A 21,579-nucleotide genomic window follows, 5' to 3' on the forward strand; every position below is an offset into this window, starting at 1 on the left:
TGCTCTGTGCTTCGACGGTGTCCACATCCTTCAGTTTAGCATCAACTGCAAGATTAGGATCTGCACTTCCTGCAGGTTTCTGTGTTTTCAGAGGGGAAGTTCCTCCTAAAAACACAACAATATGTGGTTTGTTATCTGCAGAAATAATTGGCTTCAGGGTCCCAACGCAATCCTGCACAATGATGCATATTTTCTATTCCTGTCTATTTAAATGGAAAGTAGGGAGATCGAAAAAGAACGAACAAATGAATAAAAAACAGCTTTGTCATCATCATCTTTATCTTCTTAAAACCAAAGACGCAAAGTAAAATAATTGAAAACTATAAATAAAACCACCAAACAAAAATCACACACGTCGCACAAAGTCACAGCGGCTGAGGAGATTTTTATCGGAGAAGTCCAATCAGAATTTGTCTCTGCTGCCTCAACAAGTAAAGATAAATTTTCTAGCACAAAAAGTTTTTCACCTGAAAATGAAACAAAGGTTCAGCCTGATAAGAGAAACAGTCAGAATGGAAAGAGAACGAGCTGGAGACCACGAGCAGGACAAGCTGACTGGTCCACAGGTGGAGGCTCGCAGCATATATGACTTATCTTATGTATAATATGATAATATAATACGATGTTATTAGAATGTGTTCAAATGTGAGAAAACATCAGATTATTATTATTCGTTTGATTTCATAACCTTCACACAGTTTCTGCTGTTGGTTTGTTAAATACGGGTCTTTGTCAAATGATTGTACATTTTTTGTAACTGCATGAAAAATATGTTCATAAAAAAATTCAATAGCAAAGATAGAGAATAAAAACACTAATTCATGCATGAAAGGGTTAAAGTGCAGTCAAACACCCAAATAATGACAAGAAATGAAAAATGAAATAAGCTGTGCACACTGTTCACTTCTTTCTGTTAACAATCCCACAATGCACTGCTCCAAGAGATTTTACAAATTACTGTCACGCAGCTATTAGTAATTATTTATGAGTGAGGATGAAATGTGCTTTAGTCTCAATTTACTGCCGACTACTGAGGGGTCGTTACACAGGGAGCAGCTAGAGACAGAGAAACAGCACAAAGCAGCTTCACCAGTTCAAACTTCTGCAGGCTGCTCTGTGTTACTTTCAGTTTTAGTCAGTTCCACGCTTTTCTCCTCCTGTGACCTGTTGTCCTATGTTTACACTGTAAAAAGACAATTAGAAACCTGGTCTACCTTCACAGGTAGACATGGGCAAGTAGTTTTAAAGCAGCCTGTTGAAGGTGTGGAGGTGATATCAGTAATAATACCTGCAGCCAGTGTTCAGCTGGACGACAGACAGACAGACAGACAGACAGACAGACAGACAAACAGACAGACTCCTGCAGCTTCACTGGGCTCAGATTAAATAATACAGAGCAGACGAATCACAAAGTGAATGCAGGATGACACATGGACTGACGTGACTGTGAAGGAATCCAGGAGGACCTCCCAACATGCACCGCTGCACCTCGACGCAGGGCGTTCATATTAGATACAAGCAGCAGCTCAATAAAACATACAGCATGTTGGAGAAAATCCAGCTGAGTAAGATCTGAACATCGTGCTGGAGGTCAGACGGTTGACGGAGAGGAGTGTTCAGTCCCCTGCTGCAGAGAGGAAGTGAAGGTTGGAAGCACAGAATCCACCTCAGTGCATATCAGCAAAGTCAGCACCAGTGGAAACTCGGTTGATTTCAGGTGTTTGATGGCTCAAGATGTTAATGTTCCAACTTAATGAGCTGCCACTATAATGAAAAATGTGTATTTATGAAAAAGAGCATCGCGTTGAGCCATTAACACGTCCGTGAAAGAAGATCTGAGCAGGAACTTCTTTTAATCAAATCCTCGTTGCAGCTGACAGAGCAGAATTTATTTCATTAACATTTGCTTGAACATTGTAAATAAATAGAACGAGTTTCACAGCATTGGTCTTTGGAGGGAGGATAAATCTGCCTCGTTAATATTCAGTAGTTTGTGGCTTTTATTCTACTTGTTAAAAACAGATTTGTGCATGTGTGGCCCCAAAAATGAATCAACTCAACCAAAGTCCCTTTAAACTGGGGACAAATTGCCTGCAGCTCAACCAGAGGTGTTGGACACATCCTCATTTGTGTTTGTCTGTGTGTGTGTAATATCCTGTCACAGGAACAAGCAGGAGAGAGAGTGTATCAACATGATTATGAAAATGGAGGGAGGTCGTGACGCTCATACAAACAACGCTGGTTCTGTTGGTGCCTCAGATCCACACTGGCTCTCATTAATTATGTCGGTCTGTGTGTTAGTGAACAGCCCCCCCGCTCTGAGTGTCATTAGGACGGATCGCTCCAAACAGGGTCACCTGCCCTCCATCTCCTGACAAACAGGTAGAGATGAGGAAAAACCATGAAAAATGTGATGTTATGTATTTAAAATGGGTTTCACGAATCCTTTTTACTCTGGTTTCTGTTTTATAAATGACAAAGCAGGAAGAGAAGAGATAAATAAATACAACACAAAGCAAATCTATAGGATCAGAGCTGCTGTCAGCTCCACGTGAGCTCGACGTGAGGTCAACCTCACTAATTACAACAGTGCTGCTCCAAAATGTCACTCTGAAGCAAAAAGTCGGGTTAGACAGTTTGATGAATGATCAGCCAAAAAGCTTTTGGAGACCCTCTGTAGATCAGACTCTCTGAGGGACCATGTTACATGCATTTGACAGATTTGGGGGACTGGGGATTGGATTTAGGATCTTTTTCAAGGACACAAAACCGACGATTATCATCTGACGCTGAAGAAGCAGAACAGTGTTTGCTTGTGTTTACATGTCAAAAGCCAAAGAGGTCTCTGTGTTTTCAATCTGTTTCATATGTAAAACATATATATGAATGTAAGAGTTACTATTGCAACAACACATCATCAGTTGGGTAAAACTAACCTGTCTCCCGACAGCTACCTGCTATTTCAAGCAGCAGGCAGCTGTTGTTGATGCTGCTTCGTACAGACGATGTCGTCAACAATCATTAGTCAGGACGCCGTTCATATAAACTGGGATCTACTAAGTCTGCGTCCTGCTGCCACTTTGATGAAGAAGCTGAATCTGATCCAACTTTTCTTTTAGTTCTGTCCAACGTCCACATTGCTGCTGATTCTTCACCAGCTAGGTGTTTAACACCTGTTTTAATCTAGTTGAATTTCGGTGCTGCGGCGTTCATAGACACTGTCGACAACAATAAACTCAATTAAAACTACTATTAAACAAGAGACTGCAGCGAAACTGAGAATTATCAAAGGCAGCACCTCATTATAAACCTAAAGGGGACACAATTTTATTTATTGTGATGTGGTTAATAACAGTCAGTGCAGTGCAGAACGTGATGGAAGGAGTCGCGTGTCAGCTGCTTCTCTCTTGTGTTGTTGTACCTGTATTTATATATGTTCCTGACTCTGAGTCCATCATCTAATTCAGAAGGAGCCTGTGGGATGAATCCATGTTGTAAAGAGACATCAGAGGTTCGACTGTTGTTTGGTGTTATCACATTAAAAATGAAGTTTTCCTTTGATTCACATCAATAAACTTTACAACAGCAGCCTGGGAGCTGTTTTCCTCCTCAGTTACCAACCGTGGATTTACAAGGTTTTAGCAAACTCAGTGAAAATGAAATGAAGCTCACAACGTTCTGTCCTGTTCAGTTTTATCTTGTATATGATGCAGTGATGTTATTATTTTTACCTCCTGCTGTGAAGCTTTGTTCAAATCAACCACACGGTAAAAAACAGACTCAACCTCTGTTGTGTACGTTTCATTTTGTCTTACATAAGGACTCCCACTTTACTGAGGGTGTGAACTAACATGAATCCACAGTGTGGGTTCAAAGCTGCTCACATTGATCTGATGTGGTCGAGCTTGAGAAGAACAGAATCGTCTGTTCGCCTGCTGATGTTGATACTTGAACAGTATCACGTGTTATAAAGGGAAGCGTCAGGTTAAACAGACGCGTGATGATCGTTACATACAACGGTGTGATGGATACGAACGAGCTGAGGACAGACTGATCACAGAGGAGTCGTGATGATAACAGAAGTGGAAACATCACCACCGTCAGCTGTCACAGGTCATTTTATTTCACTCTCACACTCTTTGTGTCGGTGTTCAGTTACAGGTTTGTTTCCTGTCAGTGTTTTTTGTTTTACTGCCACCTGAGAACAAAGACATCGAACGTGCAGTTTGAAAATCTGCTTTGTTTTCTTTCACTTTTGTTGAGTTTTGGTTTCTTCATTCTCAGATTGAGGCTGCTGATATGATCCAACAGGAACAGTCCCGTCTGTGAGTGAATGTCTCGTGCGTCTCTCAGGTGAATGTTTATGAATCAGTCAAGTCCACACCTGAGACCAGTTTGAGCTCCAACAAAAGCCTGATTCATTAATGGTGCTGAAGTTGCTGTCACAACCACTCACACTGCATATTTAACTGTTTTCAGGTTCTACTCCCATTATCGGTGTCGCCTTCGTTCCACGGTATGTTGAAGAAGTGATGCGGAGGAATCTGCTGTAAATCTTCCCACTAATGAAGTCGTGTAAGAAGTGATGAAGCTGTCGAGCCAGAGCTCGTTAAGAGACTGTTATCTTGTGACAGGATGTCAACTGTGTGTGTGTGTGTGGGTGTTTTCTCGACTCGTGTGTTCATAATGAACGTCAGCTTTGTGTTGTTGATTCAATGACATCACATTTTATAGCATGGATGTAAATGTGAGCACACCTCTGTGTTCACACGCTGATGTAGAGATGTCGGAGCCTCAGTCCACGTTCGGAACTGTCGTTATTTCCTCTCAGTAACATTATTAATCACACATGTTGTTGTTGATCGTTGTTTTATTGTGAAAACTATTTTTATTAATGTGACTCAAAGTGATGCCCTGAATTGTTCTGTGTGACCTGACTCAGCGTAACTCTATGATGCAATTTGACTCTACATGGCCACATGGCTGCCTAAGAAGTCAACCATCACCACCCTGCAGTTTGCCTACAGGAAAAACAGGTCAGCTGATGATGCAGTAAACCCAGGTCTCCATTACATCCTGCAGCACCTGGACCTCCCTGGCACGTATGTCAGGATCCTTTTCGTGGACTTCAGTTCAGCCTTCAACACGATCACCGCTGGGATACTCGACCATAAACTGACCCAGCCCACCGTACCTGCTCCCACGTGTCCGTGCATCAGGAGCTTCCTGACTTCTCATTCAGGTTCCTAGGATCCACATCCACATCTCCCAGGACATGAAGTGGTCCTCCCACATAGAAACAGTCCACAAAAAGTCTCACCAGAGGCTGTAATACAGCTCAGGAAGTTCAATCTGCACCAGGAGCTGCTGACCATATTTTATACCCCCATCATCCAGTCTGTCCTCTGCACCTCCATCACTATGTGGTTTGGTTCAGCCACCAAGCAGGACACTTCACTCACTCTATATGAATCTAAATGACTCTACAAGACTCTACATGTGACTCTACATGACTCTACATGTGACTCTACATGACTCTACATGACTCTACATGTGACTCTACATGACTCTACATGACTCTACATGTGACTCTACATGACTCTATATGAATCTAAATGACTCTACATGACTCTACATGTGACTCTACATGACTCTACATGTGACTCTACATGACTCTATATGAATCTACATGACTCTACATGTGACTCTACATGACTCTACATGACTCTACATGTGACTCTACATGACTCTATATGAATCTAAATGACTCTACATGACTCTACATGTGACTCTACATGACTCTATATGAATCTAAATGACTCTACATGACTCTTCATGGGACTCTACATGACCTGACTCTACATGACTCTACATGTGACTCTACATGACTCTACAAGACTCTACATGACTCTACATGACTCTACATGTGACTCTACATGACTCTATATGAATCTAAATGACTCTACATGACTCTACATGTGACTCTACATGACTCTATATGAATCTAAATGACTCTACATGACTCTACATGTGACTCTACATGACTCTATATGAATCTAAATGACTCTACATGACTCTACATGTGACTCTACATGTGACTCTACATGACTCTATATGAATCTAAATGACTCTACATGACTCTACATGGGACTCTACATGTGACTCTACATGACTCTACATGTGACTCTACATGACTCTATATGAATCTAAATGACTCTACATGACTCTTCATGGGACTCTACATGTGACTCTACATGACTCTATATGAATCTAAATGACTCTACATGACTCTTCATGGGACTCTACATGTGACTCTACATGACCTGACTCTACATGACTCTACATGACTCTACATGTGACTCTTCATGGGACTCTACATGTGACTCTACATGACCTGACTCTACATGACTCTACATGACTCTACATGACTCTACATGTGACTCTTCATGGGACTCTACATGTGACTCTACATGACCTGACTCTACATGACTCTACATGACTCTACATGTGACTCTACATGACTCTACATGACCTGACTCTACATGTGACTCTACATGTGACTCTACATGACCTGACTCTACATGACTCTACATGACTCTACATGACTCTACATGTGACTCTTCATGGGACTCTACATGTGACTCTACATGACCTGACTCTACATGACTCTACATGACTCTACATGACTCTACATGACTCTACATGACTCTACATGTGACTCTACATGACCTGACTCTACATGACTCTACATGACTCTACATGTGACTCTACATGACTCTACATGACTCTACATGACTCCACACGTGACTCTACATGTGACTCTACATGACCTGACTCTACATGACTCTACATGACTCTACATGTGACTCTACATGTGACTCTACATGACTCTACATGACTCTACATGTGACTCTACAAGACTCTACATGACTCTACATGTCTCCATGAGCTGTGACTCAGCATCATGTGACTCAATGTGAGTCATGAGTCACTGGGACTCTACTTGACATAACTCAACATCAGTGCAGAGCATGACTCAACGATACTCAACATGACATGACTCAACGTATCTTGAGCTGTGGTTCAGTGTCACGTGACTTAACATCACCATGTGCTGTGACTCAGTGTGACATGACGTCCCATAACTACTGTGTGTGAAGTATTTTCATATAAGTATGTGACTAAGTTGAAGGGAGAGTTCTTTCTAATATAAGAACAGGTACCAACAGTGAACATAATGAACCGACCACAGTTAGTAGCTGTGTTGTGATTATATTATTTATCAGCTCTACATATACGAGACCAGAGCCGGGATTAAATAGCGACAGAAGCTTTAATGTGTGGAATTATTTGTCATGAAAACTCTGAGTAATTATCAGAGCTGCACAAGTACAACTTTAGAAAGATGTACAGATGGGTGGATGAACAGATGGATAAATGTTCAGACAGTGATTCAGTGATGAAGATGGAGAGAGGCGAATCCACGGTGACATTTTAAAATGACAAATCATTCTCGAACTCATTTCAGTGATTTATCCCCTCGTTCGTCCATCCATCTTTCTGTCGGCCTGCGTGTTCCTTCAAGCATCCACTCATCTATTCTTCCATCGATCTCTTGACTTATGCTTCGATCTATTGATTCAAGTCTCGATACCTTCATCACTCATATCATCCTCTCCGTCCCGTCTCTCTCTTTCCTTTTCTCTCCTCATTTATCTACATTTACATCTCTCATTTGCATTTTTCCTTCTTTCACTGTCTCCTCATCTTTCTTTATTTCATTTCTATCTCTTCGTGTGACATTTCCATATCCTCATTTCTGTCTCTGTCTCTCCAGTTTCATCTGTCCTTTATCACGTCTTTCCAACATGTCAGAGATATTTTTTTCTTTTGTTTCTATTCTTTTCACTTGATGTCCTTTTCTATCTCTAATTTCTTATTTCTGTGTTAAGCTAAGTTATTTTATATCCCTGTCACTGATTGACTTTATTTTAAAGTATTCCTTCGCTTCCTTACTGAATAACATCATCATTTATCCTGCTCTCATCTGTCTTGTTTTTGTTCACAGCTCCTGTTTATCTCTCGAGTGCAGCTCAAAGCCTAAACACTCAAATCTTCTTCATAAGCTTCTAAAAAGCCAACGTTAAATATGTGATCAGCATGTGATCTGCAAGCACGGCTGATGAGACACTCGTCTCATTTCTAACAAATGTCCACACAGACAAGACACAAGACACAATTTACAACTATTAGAGTTGACGTCCAGCAGCACAAACACTCATGTTAAGTCACGAACACCAACAATGATAATAATAGTCAGTAATTCATCAGTCTATAACCAGTTAGTTAGTTAGTTAGTTTCCATTTCCATGATCTATTAATGCAGTCGGTGTGTCTGTGGGTAAATGTTGCTGCCCCCGATCGGCCTGTTCCTCCTTCCTTTAGAGGAAGATGCTGATTTGTTTGAGTGCTTCGCTTCATTAATGCTGCTGCTATTTGTCCTAATAAAAAACTGTGATTAAAGGCAGAGAAATGACAGAAAGGTGAATTCACAGAGGTTACTGAAACCTTCAAACAGCAACAGATAGAGGGGGGAACACCGGACCAGCTAAAAGGATAAAACCAGAGAAACACTAGAGAAGAGTAAGAGAGATGAGAGGAGGAGAATGGACATGATGCAAACTGAAGGAGCTAAAACAGGTAAATATTTAGATCAACCATCTCCTGTTCAGTCTTTGGCTCCAGGAGGTTTAGTGACATCTTAAAGCCCGTTAAGTGCTTTTACTATCCCCCGAACCCTGTCAGGAACCTGGTGCAGCAGCTCTGACGGGGCATTGACAAGCTGTCTGGATGAAGCTGCTCTGAAATAGTCATGGGGATTAGCACCTATTAGCCAGTTATTGCTGATGTCAGATGTTAGTGTGGACCGTTCACAAAGGATCGTTGTCTTAGTTTCTAGATTTTAAATTAAACTCCAGATGCAGATTTGACGTTGGGATGTTACACACAGGAAATGACACTGAAACAATAACAGGACCACTGACTTAACAACGGGTGGCACAGAGTGGTATGAACGGAGGAGGACCTGTGACAGCTGCAGCTCGTCTGTGGTTAACATGATGAATGGATGTGTGCAGATACAGGAGTAAGTTCCTGGGTGTCGTTCTCACACAGTTTGGTTTAAATACAAGTTAATGAGAAACCAGGAGATGACGAGGTAAAAGATCAATATTTCTGCTACTGTATTCTGACTCTGTACACGTCAGTGGCCTCTCACTGACCTCTCACCGACATCTTTCCATTGTTTCAGCCTTAGAGACTTCTGGGAGATGTCTGCCCACTTAGCAGTGACCCTGCAGGATTTTAAGGCTCAGTGCAGAAATGTTAACAGCACCTTAAATGTCTCTCTGAGGGAAAACCAGCTTTAACCTCCAGGTACCTCTGGAGGATCTGTGGTGTTTTATCCTGCTGGGTGGTGCAGAGGTCAGACCTCTGTCTGACAGCCAGAGGTCAAAAGGTCAGATCTGCCTGACTTCCCCCCAGCTGATCAGCAGTCTCCACATAGTGGCTGCTAATAGATGTCAACTTCTCCTGTTAAATCACAGGACATTGGGTGATTCAGCAAAAAGCCTCACGGTGCATTTACAGGAAGACAAATGAGACTGTAAAATGGGATTTAATGTTAGATTTATTACAGCAGAGCTGCAGGCTGCGAGAGGGAAACTCGGGTCAAACTGAGCTGTCTCACAGTCTTATAACACTTCAGTGCTGCGTGAAGCACCAGAGAAAATCATTTTCTAGAAATGATCTAATTTACTGAACAGTTTCTAATTAATAAAAGGACATCAAAGTTGTGTTACTGCCACAGTTTAACCTTTAACCTCAGTTTCATGCATGAATATTCAAGCAGTTCCCTCAATGCTCGGTGATATTCACAAACAGCCACAGTGGTTTCACTATTTCTAATTCTATTCATCGTTTGTTTCATGCTCTTGATAAATAGCTGTTATGATCACACTGACTGTCGCTGCATTACAGACAAAACAACACGTTCATTGATGTGAAATAATCATGACATGCAGAGACTCTGACTGAGGTTCTGTGGGTCTCTTGGGAGACAGATCCACCGGAAAGCTGCCCCATAATCCTCTTTGCAGTAAACACAGCGGATCCTGGACATCGTTGCTGCTGCTGACGAAGACTCCGATACTCACAGGATGAACTATCTGCTGAGTCATGATGAAGTTCCCGACCCTGAGAGGAAATAAACCAAGTCAGCAGATTTAAAGTGATGGGAGAGAGAGGGGATGTCGCTTTATATTTGCAGACTTTGTGTGTCTACGTTTGTGGTTTATTGATTTGTGAGTGTAAAGACATTTTTGCAAACATGCGAATGCATCTGTTCAACAGCTGAATTGCTAATTGTCCCATAGTTTGTCTTGAGTCCAAGGCTCTGATTGTGGCTCTGCTCATATTTGATGTCTCCTGGTCACTCTCTTAGTGAAGTATGGTGTGTTACATCGTACCGGAGCACCTGACGGTTGTGTTACTGTGCTGAAGAGTGACTGAATCTTTTTATTTTTAAGAATGTACCCAGCTCGTCTCACCTAGTACCTCTCTTACTGATTCATGTAGTTTTTTTGCCTCCTTCACTTTCATTGAGCTCTCCTTGGACTTCATTTTGGTCGCTCCAGGTAAACAGCTGCCAAATTCAACTCCAGACCGGATCTAAACCAACGATGTAATGGATCATACCGGGTCAATTAACTTCTTCTTAAACCATCAACTAAACCAAAACAATACAAAACCTGCAAATCACTGCCCTCTGATGAGGCTGACGCTCAGTGCATCCTGACTGGCTACTTCCTGTTTTTAACAGCTCTGCACCCAGGGGTGCATCTTTTACTCAACAGCAGAAATAATGACTAACAACATACAAAAAAAGTTACAGAACTGAATACAAAATAAATTATGTATGAACCAAAAAGAAGGTGTTTGATGAGGATTCCCAAGATTCAACTTAACTGGCAGCAGTCACAACATTGTACACAACATTCATACAATATGAAATATTATAACACCTTCACATTAAGAGTAAATGTTATTTAACATTTTGTGATAATATGTTGGTTTTAATAACACGCAGTACGTTTGGGAGTGTCACTGCTCTCAAACACAGGAAATCATAATAAAAAAATAAAAGGAAGTGATGTGATCAGAGCCTATTAGATGTGTTCAGTGAGCATCTATTACGGGATTAATAGAGAGATGTAACACAGACTGCGATCAGCTCTGAGTGTCAACCACTGAGGCACATCACTCAAAGAACGGTAAGTTTGACACATCAATCCATATTTGTTTGTTTAGTTTCCATTACAAAGAATTAAGAAAACTCTTTATACTGGACTGTGCTGTATATCTAACCTACAGTGAAACAGCATTGACCATGTGACTGGGCTCTGGTTTTCTTTATTTAATATATTATTTCTATGTATTTTTATATAATATAAATCATATAATTATATACATATAATTATTATTATAAGTATTTAAGTCTGTGCCTACGATGAATCAGCTTTTCTACGTCTCAGTGAACAAATCATGTTGGGTCACTTTTGGTGCCGGATCTTTATCTTCTCAGTTAAAACCAAGCACTTCAGAACATGAAGTTCAGCCATGATATGACACTGAGAAAGCGCCTCTTTGTTTTACTTTATATTGTTCTGTTGCCATGTTTCCACCATCACAGCGCTGCTTATTCAGCCGGTTCCTTCTGGAAACTTGAGGGTCAGTCATATTTTTAACAAGTGAACAAGTTGATTTGTTTGAACAAGCCTCTGATGAGTCGATCAAATCCACCTGAGTGGAAATGTTTTGTACAAAGGAGTTAAATAAGGTTGATGTCATTTAGCTGTTTACATTTGAATCTGAAAATGTCCTTTTTATTATTCTGTTAATTTTAGCATTAACACCTTTATTCTTACATTACAGGTTCTTAAACATTCCCTAAAGCTCAGGAGGCCAACAGAAGACAGTTTGTCTTTGTACTTAATCATGAAACCTCTTGTCTCACTTCTGTCTTTGCTCCTTTATCTTAACCCTTCGCTGCCTTATTCACTGAAAAACTGCACCATCGATTACTCTGTCAATCCCACAGCTGATGTTTTTTTGAATTGCGCAAACCGTAAACTTTGTACTGTCCCTGATGACATCCCTAGAGATGTGAGTTCAATAAAACTCGATAATAATATAATTGAAAAGATAAACAGGGATGATTTCAGCAACTTGTCAAAGCTCAAAAGCTTGTACTTGCAAATCAATTGGATTTCTCATGTGGACGATGGCTCTTTTATCGATCTAGGTGCACTGACAGTGCTCGAAATGAGTGGTAACTATCTCACCAACCTGACTGCCAACCTCTTTCAAGGACTGTCCAGCCTCACCGTGCTTAGTCTCCGCTGGAACGAAGTTCAGTTCATTCATACCTTGGCCTTTCAGTCCCTGACCAGCTTACAAACTGTGATACTGCTGAGCAACCAGCTCCAACAAATCAGCGACATTCAACCACTTCTACAGCTTCCACATCTACAGAAGCTGAACATTATAGACAACCAGTTCACCTCATTCGACACCAAAGATCTGCTGAACATGTCCTCAAGCCTTAAGGTGTTATATGTTTCTAGTGAGAAGCTGAAGACTTTCAGCATCTCAACACCTGTTTTTCCTCAACTTGAGACAATAAACCTTTGTCAAATTAACAGTGGTACTTTTGTCAGATGGGACGTACCTGACAAGACTTTACTGAAGAGCATAACTCAGCTGCTTATTAGTAACACCTGGATTCCTTTTGAAGAGATCCAAAATGTCCTGCAGAGTCTGGAATCACTGATTCATCTAAAACTGAGCTATATGGATGAGTGGATCGTCAAAGGTCTCTTAGAGACAGTCTGCAAAATACAAACACTTACGAGTCTGGATCTGTCTCACAGCAATGTCACCAACTTAAGTGCAAAACTTGTCACTTGCTCACAGCTCAGTGACCTTGACTTGTCCAATACTCACATGACTGAACTGCCTAAAGGTTCAATACTATCACTGAAGAGACTGAGGTTCATGACTGTGAAGACCAATAGTCTCACCAAAGTGCCAGATGACATAAGGAGCCTCTCCTCCCTTGAGATCCTGAATCTGAGTGATAATCTTATCTCAGAGCTGGGCTGTGATGATTTCACTAACACAACACACCTCATAGAACTTTATCTGAACATGAACAACATTGTAAACCTGCACAGGTGTGTCTTAGAAAAGCTGAATGACCTGAAGGTTTTAGATATGAGTAACAACCTCCTGCGGACGTTTGGAGGCGCCTTCAAAATAACCCTACAGAAATTGGAGTTTTTGAATTTGCGTGGAAACTCTGTGTCTTTTTTCGAAAAGGGAGATTTTCAAGGTTTAGGGTCCCTGAAACATTTGGATGTGACTAATATTGAGAAAATAAGACCGGGGGCCTTTGATGGACTTGTCAAACTTGAAAGCCTTAGGATATCTGTTCCACCCAAGTTATATTATAACTACAGCGCATTGCAGCAGTTGAAAAGTCTTTCAATCTACTACAACGTAGAAGATGGTTTTAACCATCCCGATCTAAATGATTATGACTTTTTCTATACTTTAAAATCATTAAAGATTTTCACAATAATCTGCAAAGGCTATCACTTTGACTTTCCATATGAAGTGTCAACGAACACGATATACACCATGAAATATTTAGAGAGCTTCACAGCAGAGAACATCTATGTTTCTGCACCTAATGGATTCACATTTCATTACCACACCCACCTCAAGAATCTCACAATCAGACAGACTGATATGTCGGATTTGGATCCCATGCTGTTTGAAACAATCCCCAATCTGCAGGTTCTTGATTTTTCTAACTGTTATCTCAAATCTTTGGATTTCCTGGTGAAGGCTCGCCCACCTGCACTAAGATTCTTAAACCTCAGCAATAATGAACTCACAGTGATCAATGAGACGGTCTTCCAGTCGCTCCCTGCACTGACACACCTGGACCTGGGCAATAACCCGTTCACCTGTGACTGTTCTAACGCTGGATTTATCCAGTGGGTGATGAGTAACGCCCAAACCCAGGTTGTCAACGCCCATCAGTACACCTGTTCCTTTCCTGTGGCTCAACAGGGGAGGAAGTTGTTAGAATTTAACACTGAGTCCTGTTGGATGGATGTCAGCTTCATCTGCTTCATTTCCAGCACCTGTCTGGTTGTTCTGGCCCTCCTCTCATCCTTCATCTACCACTTTCTAAGATGGCAACTATCCTACGGCTTCTACCTCTTCCTGGCCTTCCTCTATGACAGCAGGAAGAAGAAGAAGGGAACTCCTCATCAGTTTGACGCCTTCGTCTCCTACAACGTTCACGACGAGGCCTGGGTTTACAGAGAGATGCTTCCAGTGCTGGAGGAGGAGCAGGGCTGGAGACTCTGTCTGCACCACAGAGACTTTCAACCAGGTACAACACCAGTTATAATTAATATGCTGCACTTTGTGTTTTGCATCATGTAAGCCCCCAGACTCATTCAGTGTGACAGAGAATAAATAATTCTAAATGCTTGTTTCTTGGCTATCAGCTATGAGGGTGATATGACTACAGGAATACACTGTAGTAATTAAAACTTGGATAAAAAGTCAAAATCTAAAAGACTTGACAATTTTAATAGATAGTGAGACAACTTTTACCTTTAAAGAACAAACTGGGTTTGTCTTTTACAGGGTGTTTGTTAAGAACTAGTGAGTTATTGGTTGGGTAGAAGCACCATAAAGAACTCCTGCAGTCTCTGTACAGGTTGGCCAAGCCAACACATTCAGACAGAATTAGAATTAAACCTTAAAATTTTGACTTTCAGTTATTCTAGTAAACTACTTTAACAAGGGTTAATACAGTTAAGAAACATCATGTGAAGACACACCTTGTTAAATAGCCCACAATAACATTTTAATAGTCCATTAAGATAGAAGAGATAACTCTCATAACCTTTATAAAGAGATATCACAATTATCCATTTGACTTTGACTTACCAGTTTATGTCCAATATTCAACTTAAGTCTAAGAAGTGTTTTTTAAACAATGACCTTTATATCTCTGTTCATCACTGTCCTCTCATTCTTGTCTCAGTGGGTACATCATACACTATTTTTCTTGCAGAGAGGAGTTTCACATCCTTTTTTCAGTTCATCATTTCTATGTTATAGGCTCTATATTCTGCTATGTGGCTGATGCTCACTTCATTAAACAGGCTTCACTGGTTTTGATGCAGCTTGTGGTTTTAGCCCAGAATTAGAAAACCTCAGTGTTGTTAGATCTTCTCAGCAAATTACTTGTCGAAATATGAGTCAAAGGTTTGTAAAACCTGCAGTTAGTTCTACCTCAGCCTGTTGTACGGAATAAGTCGCATTGTTCTTTCAATCTTTCCACTGATCCCCATGTTAGAAGAATTTACTACATGTTCAACATGTCTTTAGAATTCTTTGGGGACTGGTGTTATTTCTTGTTCACTAGCTTAAAGACTTCAAGATGCAGATGCAAGATTCACTTCTGCAAGATTCACCAACCACCGAGCCACCCAATCTAAATCTAAATCCCATATACAGTTAAACACCAAACTATTAAGCCCCATTATGAAATCAAACAAAACCTTAACTTGCCCATGGAAATGAGTGTAATTGCATGAGCTGCTTGGGTACATGGATACTGCCTTTGTTTGAAGAAATAAAAAAGCTTTCAACCCACTCCAGCAGTTGAACAGGGTAGTGGGAGCATAATGCTGTGGGACTGTTTTGTTGCATTAGGCACCGGGGACCTTGTGCTGGTGAATGGAATCATGAAGAATTAAGATTCTGTGATGTTTCAGTGATTTTAAATTTCCCTCCACAGGTAAACCCATCATGGAAAACATTACCGATGCCATTTATAGCAGCAAGAAGACCATTTGTGTGATCAGCCGGCGCTACCTGCAGAGTGATTGGTGCTCCAGAGAGATCCAGATGGCCAGGTGTGCACGCTGCCTTCCACTGTGTTCTTTAAGAACACTGGCTATTTAGACAAATAATGAACATGTGATTTTTAGTTTTGAGCCATGAAATCTACAAAACAAGTACACACTGCATTCATTGTCATGATCACAATAAAAAAAAACCCAGAGCGATCATGGTGATGGTTAAAGGAAATGATGTTGGTCATTGAACAAACAAACAAACCAGGGTCTCCTCTTTGAAATTCGAATGTGATTCCAGCCTGTGAATGGTCCTCAGTCTGTTCTGTGTGTCCTGTGTGTTGTTACAGTTTCCGTCTGTTTGACGAGCAGAAGGACGTGTTGATCCTCCTGTTTCTGGAGGAGATCCCGACTCAGCAGATGTCTCCGTACTATCGCATGAGGAAGCTGGTGAAGAGACGCACCTACCTGAGCTGGCCTCAGGCTGGACAACACACAGGAGTGTTCTGGCAGAATGTGCAAAGAGCTCTGGAGACGGGGAACACCCCTGATGACACAAACCTGCTGAGTGGACCAACAGACTGCTGAGAACGTCACTTAACATTTAGGATCACAAACAGTACAGGTTAATTTTATGGTCACTAGGATCCTGGTTGGGATCAGATCAGAATGTATGTGGACCAGTGACGAACTACAGAAATATTACATGTATCTTCTGCATCATTGACATAATTTCATTATTTACTTCAATGAGAATAACTTCAAATAAATACCTTCTTGCTAAGAATCTGTTAATGGAGCTCTATCGTCTTTTCTTGTATTTAAGTTGTTGTTAAGTAGTTGATTCAAACAAACTGCTTATGTAAAAGTTATTTTAGAAAACATAAAATAACAAACCTTGTGCATACATTTATTGCTTTAGAGTGTGTTTTCAACTAACTTCTAAATGTATTTCCTGCCCCATGACAAATTATGATAGACCAGGGTGTACCATAACTGAGGTTGTATTGGCTCCAGCACTCCCTCAACCCTTAAAGCTGTTAGGATAATGGACAAAAGTAGCACACAAAACCCAGTGGTCACTCTAAAAGCAATCATCTGCAGAGATCTGGAAGTTGACTCATGACAACTGGACTTCCTTTTGTTAGTTTGATAAAGTGATAACTTCACTTTGATGACCTGGTGAATCTTCCCCAACAACTGCAGAGATGGGAGAAGGTTTCCTTGATGTCACCACTGTGACTGATCCTGCTATTCTGAAAGAACAGAATTCGGTTCAGTTCAGTTTATTTACATGGGTAGGGTTAGGGTTATTCATTTATTTATGTGGTGCCAGATCACAACAAATGACATCAATTTACAGGGTACAGTTTAAGACCTTACAGAATTCAACAATGCATAGAACTATGATGAATTATGTTCCTGAAACCAGATGCAAGTCTAAACTATGTGGGCAAAAGAGTTATTAGTGTGTCCAACAGTTTATACACAAAATATAATATAATATATGTCCCAGTATATGAACTCATGCACCAATTTAAACACATGACTGCTTAAAGTGGCCTGGCCCTGACCTGGACTGGCTTCAGTAACTTTAACTTACACAGAAATGATTGATTTAGCTTCAAATGTGACATTTTCCCTTCAGTGACCAGTTGTTCATTTAGTATCAAGCTTTTATCCAGAGCGACTTACAAGTGAGGTACAAGGTACAAAGGCAGGCAGGGTAGCATAAATGAGGTCTTGCCTAAGGACCCCTACTAGAGGTAGGCCACAGGGAGAGGATCTTTCAGGAAGACTGGGGTAATCTGACAAAATCCAGTTGTTAGAAGTCTATTGAGACAAAACCAAGAAGACTTGAAGCTGTAAATTCTTTCAAAGAGCTTCAACAAAGTTTTTAATGTAAGGTAATGTCATGTAAAATAGGTGATTGAGTGTCAGTACTGTACATTACAAACATTTGATTAAGTTATTGTTGTGTTTAACACTCAAATATTCACCTGACTTGTACTAGTGTTCATAATATTCAGCAGACAGTTTAGTCTCTATTGTATTTTTTTGTTTTATATTTTATCCAGACGGTTGCCACGTGTGTATCACGTGAATATCACGTCAGCTCCTCTGCTGCTTTTGCAGAAACATTAAAGAACTGAAACAAAGCCTCCGTGTTCACTGCTGAGCTCTGACAGCTACGACCTAATGCTCAACAGAGGAACTGAGTGTTAAAAATATTTGTCTACTTTAGCTGTAGTTGTTGAAGTATAGATGTATATAATTTAATAATTTATCTTCTATCTATAACGCATCATGTTGAAACTGCGAACTGTGCACTGTAAGGACAGTTTATTACTTATTTATATTCATCTCGTTAGTATTTCAATTAGACTAAAAAGCGTGTTCACACTCTGCTTCATAAAAAATACAGGAAACCATTTAAATACGTTTAAGAGGAAGTGGAGTGACAACCATGAAACATCAGCAACTGACTACAAGCTGCTGACGACTAACACTTGAAGAACTGTGAGTAATAGAGATATTTGCAGTTGATGAATCTTTATTTCTATTAATTATCTTTATTTTTATTAATTATCAATAAACCCAAGTGTTACTTTCAGTCCTAACACTGTATAAAATGTTAACTACTGAGGTTTGACTCCAGTGTTAATATAGACGGTTTTAGCACCGTGCGCTGGGACAGGAGGCGAGAGGAGAGCGGTAAGAGGAGAGGAGGGGGGCTCGCCGTTCTCATTAACAACAGGTGGTGCCATCCTGGCCATGTCACTGTGAAAGAGCGTGTATGCAGCCCTAATATTGAACTTTTGGCTGTGGGACTTCGTCCATATTATTTGCCCAGAGAGTTTTCTCACTCCATATTAATCTGTTTACGTTCCTCCATCCGCTAACGCCGCTGCTGCGTGTGACGTCATTCAGACGGTCACCTCCAACCTGCAGACCAGACACCCCGACGCCTTCTTTATGATCTCTGGAGACTTTAATCACGCCACCCTCAATAAGACTATTCCTACCTTTACACAGTTTGTGAGCTGTCCCACCAGGGGGGAGAGGACATTGGACCTGATGTATGCTAATGTTAAAGATGCCTACAGCTCCACTGTCCTCCCCCCTCTGGGAAAGTCGGATCACAACCTGGTACATCTCCTCCCACAATACACACCTTTGGTTCACAGGCAGCCTCCCACCATTAAAACAGTAAAGAGGTGGACAGAGGGGGCACACCTTGCCCTGCAGGGATGCTTTGAAGAGACAGACTGGAAGACTCTCTGTGAACCTCATGGTGAGGACATTGATGGACTGACGGACTGCATCTCTGACTACATTAATTTCTGTATGGACACCCAGGTACCTACAAAAACCATTTGCTGCTTCCCAAACAATAAGCCCTGGGTCACTAAAGACATTAAAGCCATCCTGAATGACAAAAAGAAGGCATTCAGATCAGGAGACAGGGAGACAGCAAAGAGGGTCCAGAGACTGCTGTCTGTCAGGATCAGGGAGGGGAAGGAGGTTTACAGGAAAGAACTGGAACAAAGCCTTCAGCATAACAACACCAGGGAGGTTTGGAGGGGCATGAGGACCATCACTGGCTACAAGTCCAGCAGCCAGGAGAATGTGGGGACTGTTGACCGAGCCAATGAATTGAATAATTTCTTCAATCGATTCCAGGCTGAGCCACAGAGCCCACTTCAGTTCACCAACTGCTCCTCAGTCCCTCCCCCACACGACTCAGCTACCACCCTAACAATCTCAGCTGAGCAGGTGAGAAGAGAGCTGCACAGGCTTCACCCCACAAAGGCTGCAGGTCCTGATGGAGTCAGCCCAAGGGTGCTGAAAGCCTGTGCTCCTCAGCTATGTGTTGTTCTCCAACACATCTTCAACCTCAGCCTACAACTGGAGAGAGTTCCTCTAGGGTGGAAAAAGTCGTGCCTTGTTCCAGTGAATAAGACGCCACGTCCCAGAGTCCTCAATGACTTCAGACCAGTGGCTCTGACATCACACATCATGAAGGCTTTTGAGAGGCTGATCCTGGAGTCCCTCCGACCTCTGGTCAAACCCTCACTTGACCCCCTCCAGTTTGCTTACCAACCCCATATTGGAGTGGATGACGCCATCATACACCTTCTCCATCGCACCTACACCCACCTGGACAAGCCTGGGGGCTTAGTGAGGATCATGTTCTTTGATTTCTCCAGTGCATTCAACACCATCCGGCCTGCACTGCTGGGAGAGAAATTAAAAAACATGCAAGTCAACACTCCCCTGATTTCCTGGATCATGGACTACCTCACTAACCACCCACAGTACGTCCGCCTGCAGAACTGTGTGTCTGACACTGTGATCTGTAGCACAGGTGCTCCACAGGGGACAGTTCTGTCTCCATTCCTCTTCACCCTGTACACCTCAGACTTCAGGTACAACTCAGAGTCCTGTCATCTTCAGAAGTTCTCTGATGACTCTGCAGTTGTAGGATGTATTAAGGGTGGAGATGTCACGGAGTACCGTGGAGTGGTGGACAGTTTTGTTGACTGGTGTGGACTCAACCATCTGCAACTGAACATCAACAAAACAAAAGAGCTGGTGATGGACTTCAGGAAATCTGGGAGTCCTGTCATCCCTCTCTCTATACAGGGAGAGGAGGTGGAGGTTGTGTCCGAGTACAAATACCTGGGAGTGTACTTGGACAAAAAACTGGACTGGACCAAAAACTCATCAGCACTGAACAAAAAGGCTCAGAGCCGGATGTACTTCCTGAGGAGACTCAGGTCCTTCAACGTCTGCAGCACCATGCTGCGGATGTTTTATGAGTCTGTGGTGGCCAGTGTCATCTTTTATGCTGTGGTCTGCTGGGGCAGCAACATGAAGGTGTCAGACACTAACAGACTAAACAAACTGATTAGGAGGGCTGGCTCTGTTCTGGGGGTGGAGCTGGACCCTACATGTTGTTGCTGAAAGGAGGATGCTGTCCAAACTCCTCTCAATCTTGGACAATCCCTCCCACCCACTGCACAGTGTGTTGGTTGGACAGAGGAGCACGTTCAGCCAAAGATTTATTAACATTAAATGTTCCACAGAGCGCCACAGGAGATCCTTTCTACCTGTGGCAATCAATCTGTACAATTCCTCCCCCCTCTGTAAGGTGTGGGGGAAGTGATACTGTCATAACCTTGCTGTGCATATATTGACCCAATTTCATTTATCTATTTACATATTCTGTATATATATTGAGTTTTTCGGTATTGATGGTATTGTGTATTTATGTTTTTGTATTTATGTCGGTGTTGGATCTTTCCTGGTTGTGGTTCCTTTTCTTTCTGTCTGTTTTGAGAACAATGGTAATGAGGCAAAACAATTTCCCTCTGGGATCAATAAAGTTTTTTGAATCTTGAATCTTGAATCTTGAAACTATGGGCATGTTATGCACCCAGGCCAGCTGTTTTTTTAATGCTAAGCTAACCTCCCCTCCTGGTTGTGGATTTTTTCATCAACAAACTGTTGTGTTACATTAGTCTTTTGTCCTCTACAGATTTATGCACTGTAGTAACTTTACCACTTCACA

The 21,579-nt window shown here is 41.6% G+C and overlaps 1 protein-coding gene across 1 annotated transcript in view; it reads left to right on the top strand.

Annotated features, from left to right (window-relative positions):
* The window catches only part of LOC113155173 (toll-like receptor 13), an 88,293-nt gene extending 71,583 nt beyond the window's left edge, over positions 1-16,710 (top strand). The window contains exon 4 of the mRNA XM_026349736.1: positions 16,355-16,710. Coding sequence (XP_026205521.1) covers positions 16,355-16,592 — 238 coding nt within the window. The 3' untranslated portion in view covers positions 16,593-16,710. The remainder of the gene's footprint in view (positions 1-16,354) is intronic.
* The last annotated feature ends 4,869 nt before the right edge of the window (positions 16,711-21,579 follow it).

Source organism: Anabas testudineus, chromosome 11, assembly GCF_900324465.2.
Source record: "Anabas testudineus chromosome 11, fAnaTes1.2, whole genome shotgun sequence".
NCBI classification, from domain to species: domain Eukaryota; kingdom Metazoa; phylum Chordata; class Actinopteri; order Anabantiformes; family Anabantidae; genus Anabas; species Anabas testudineus.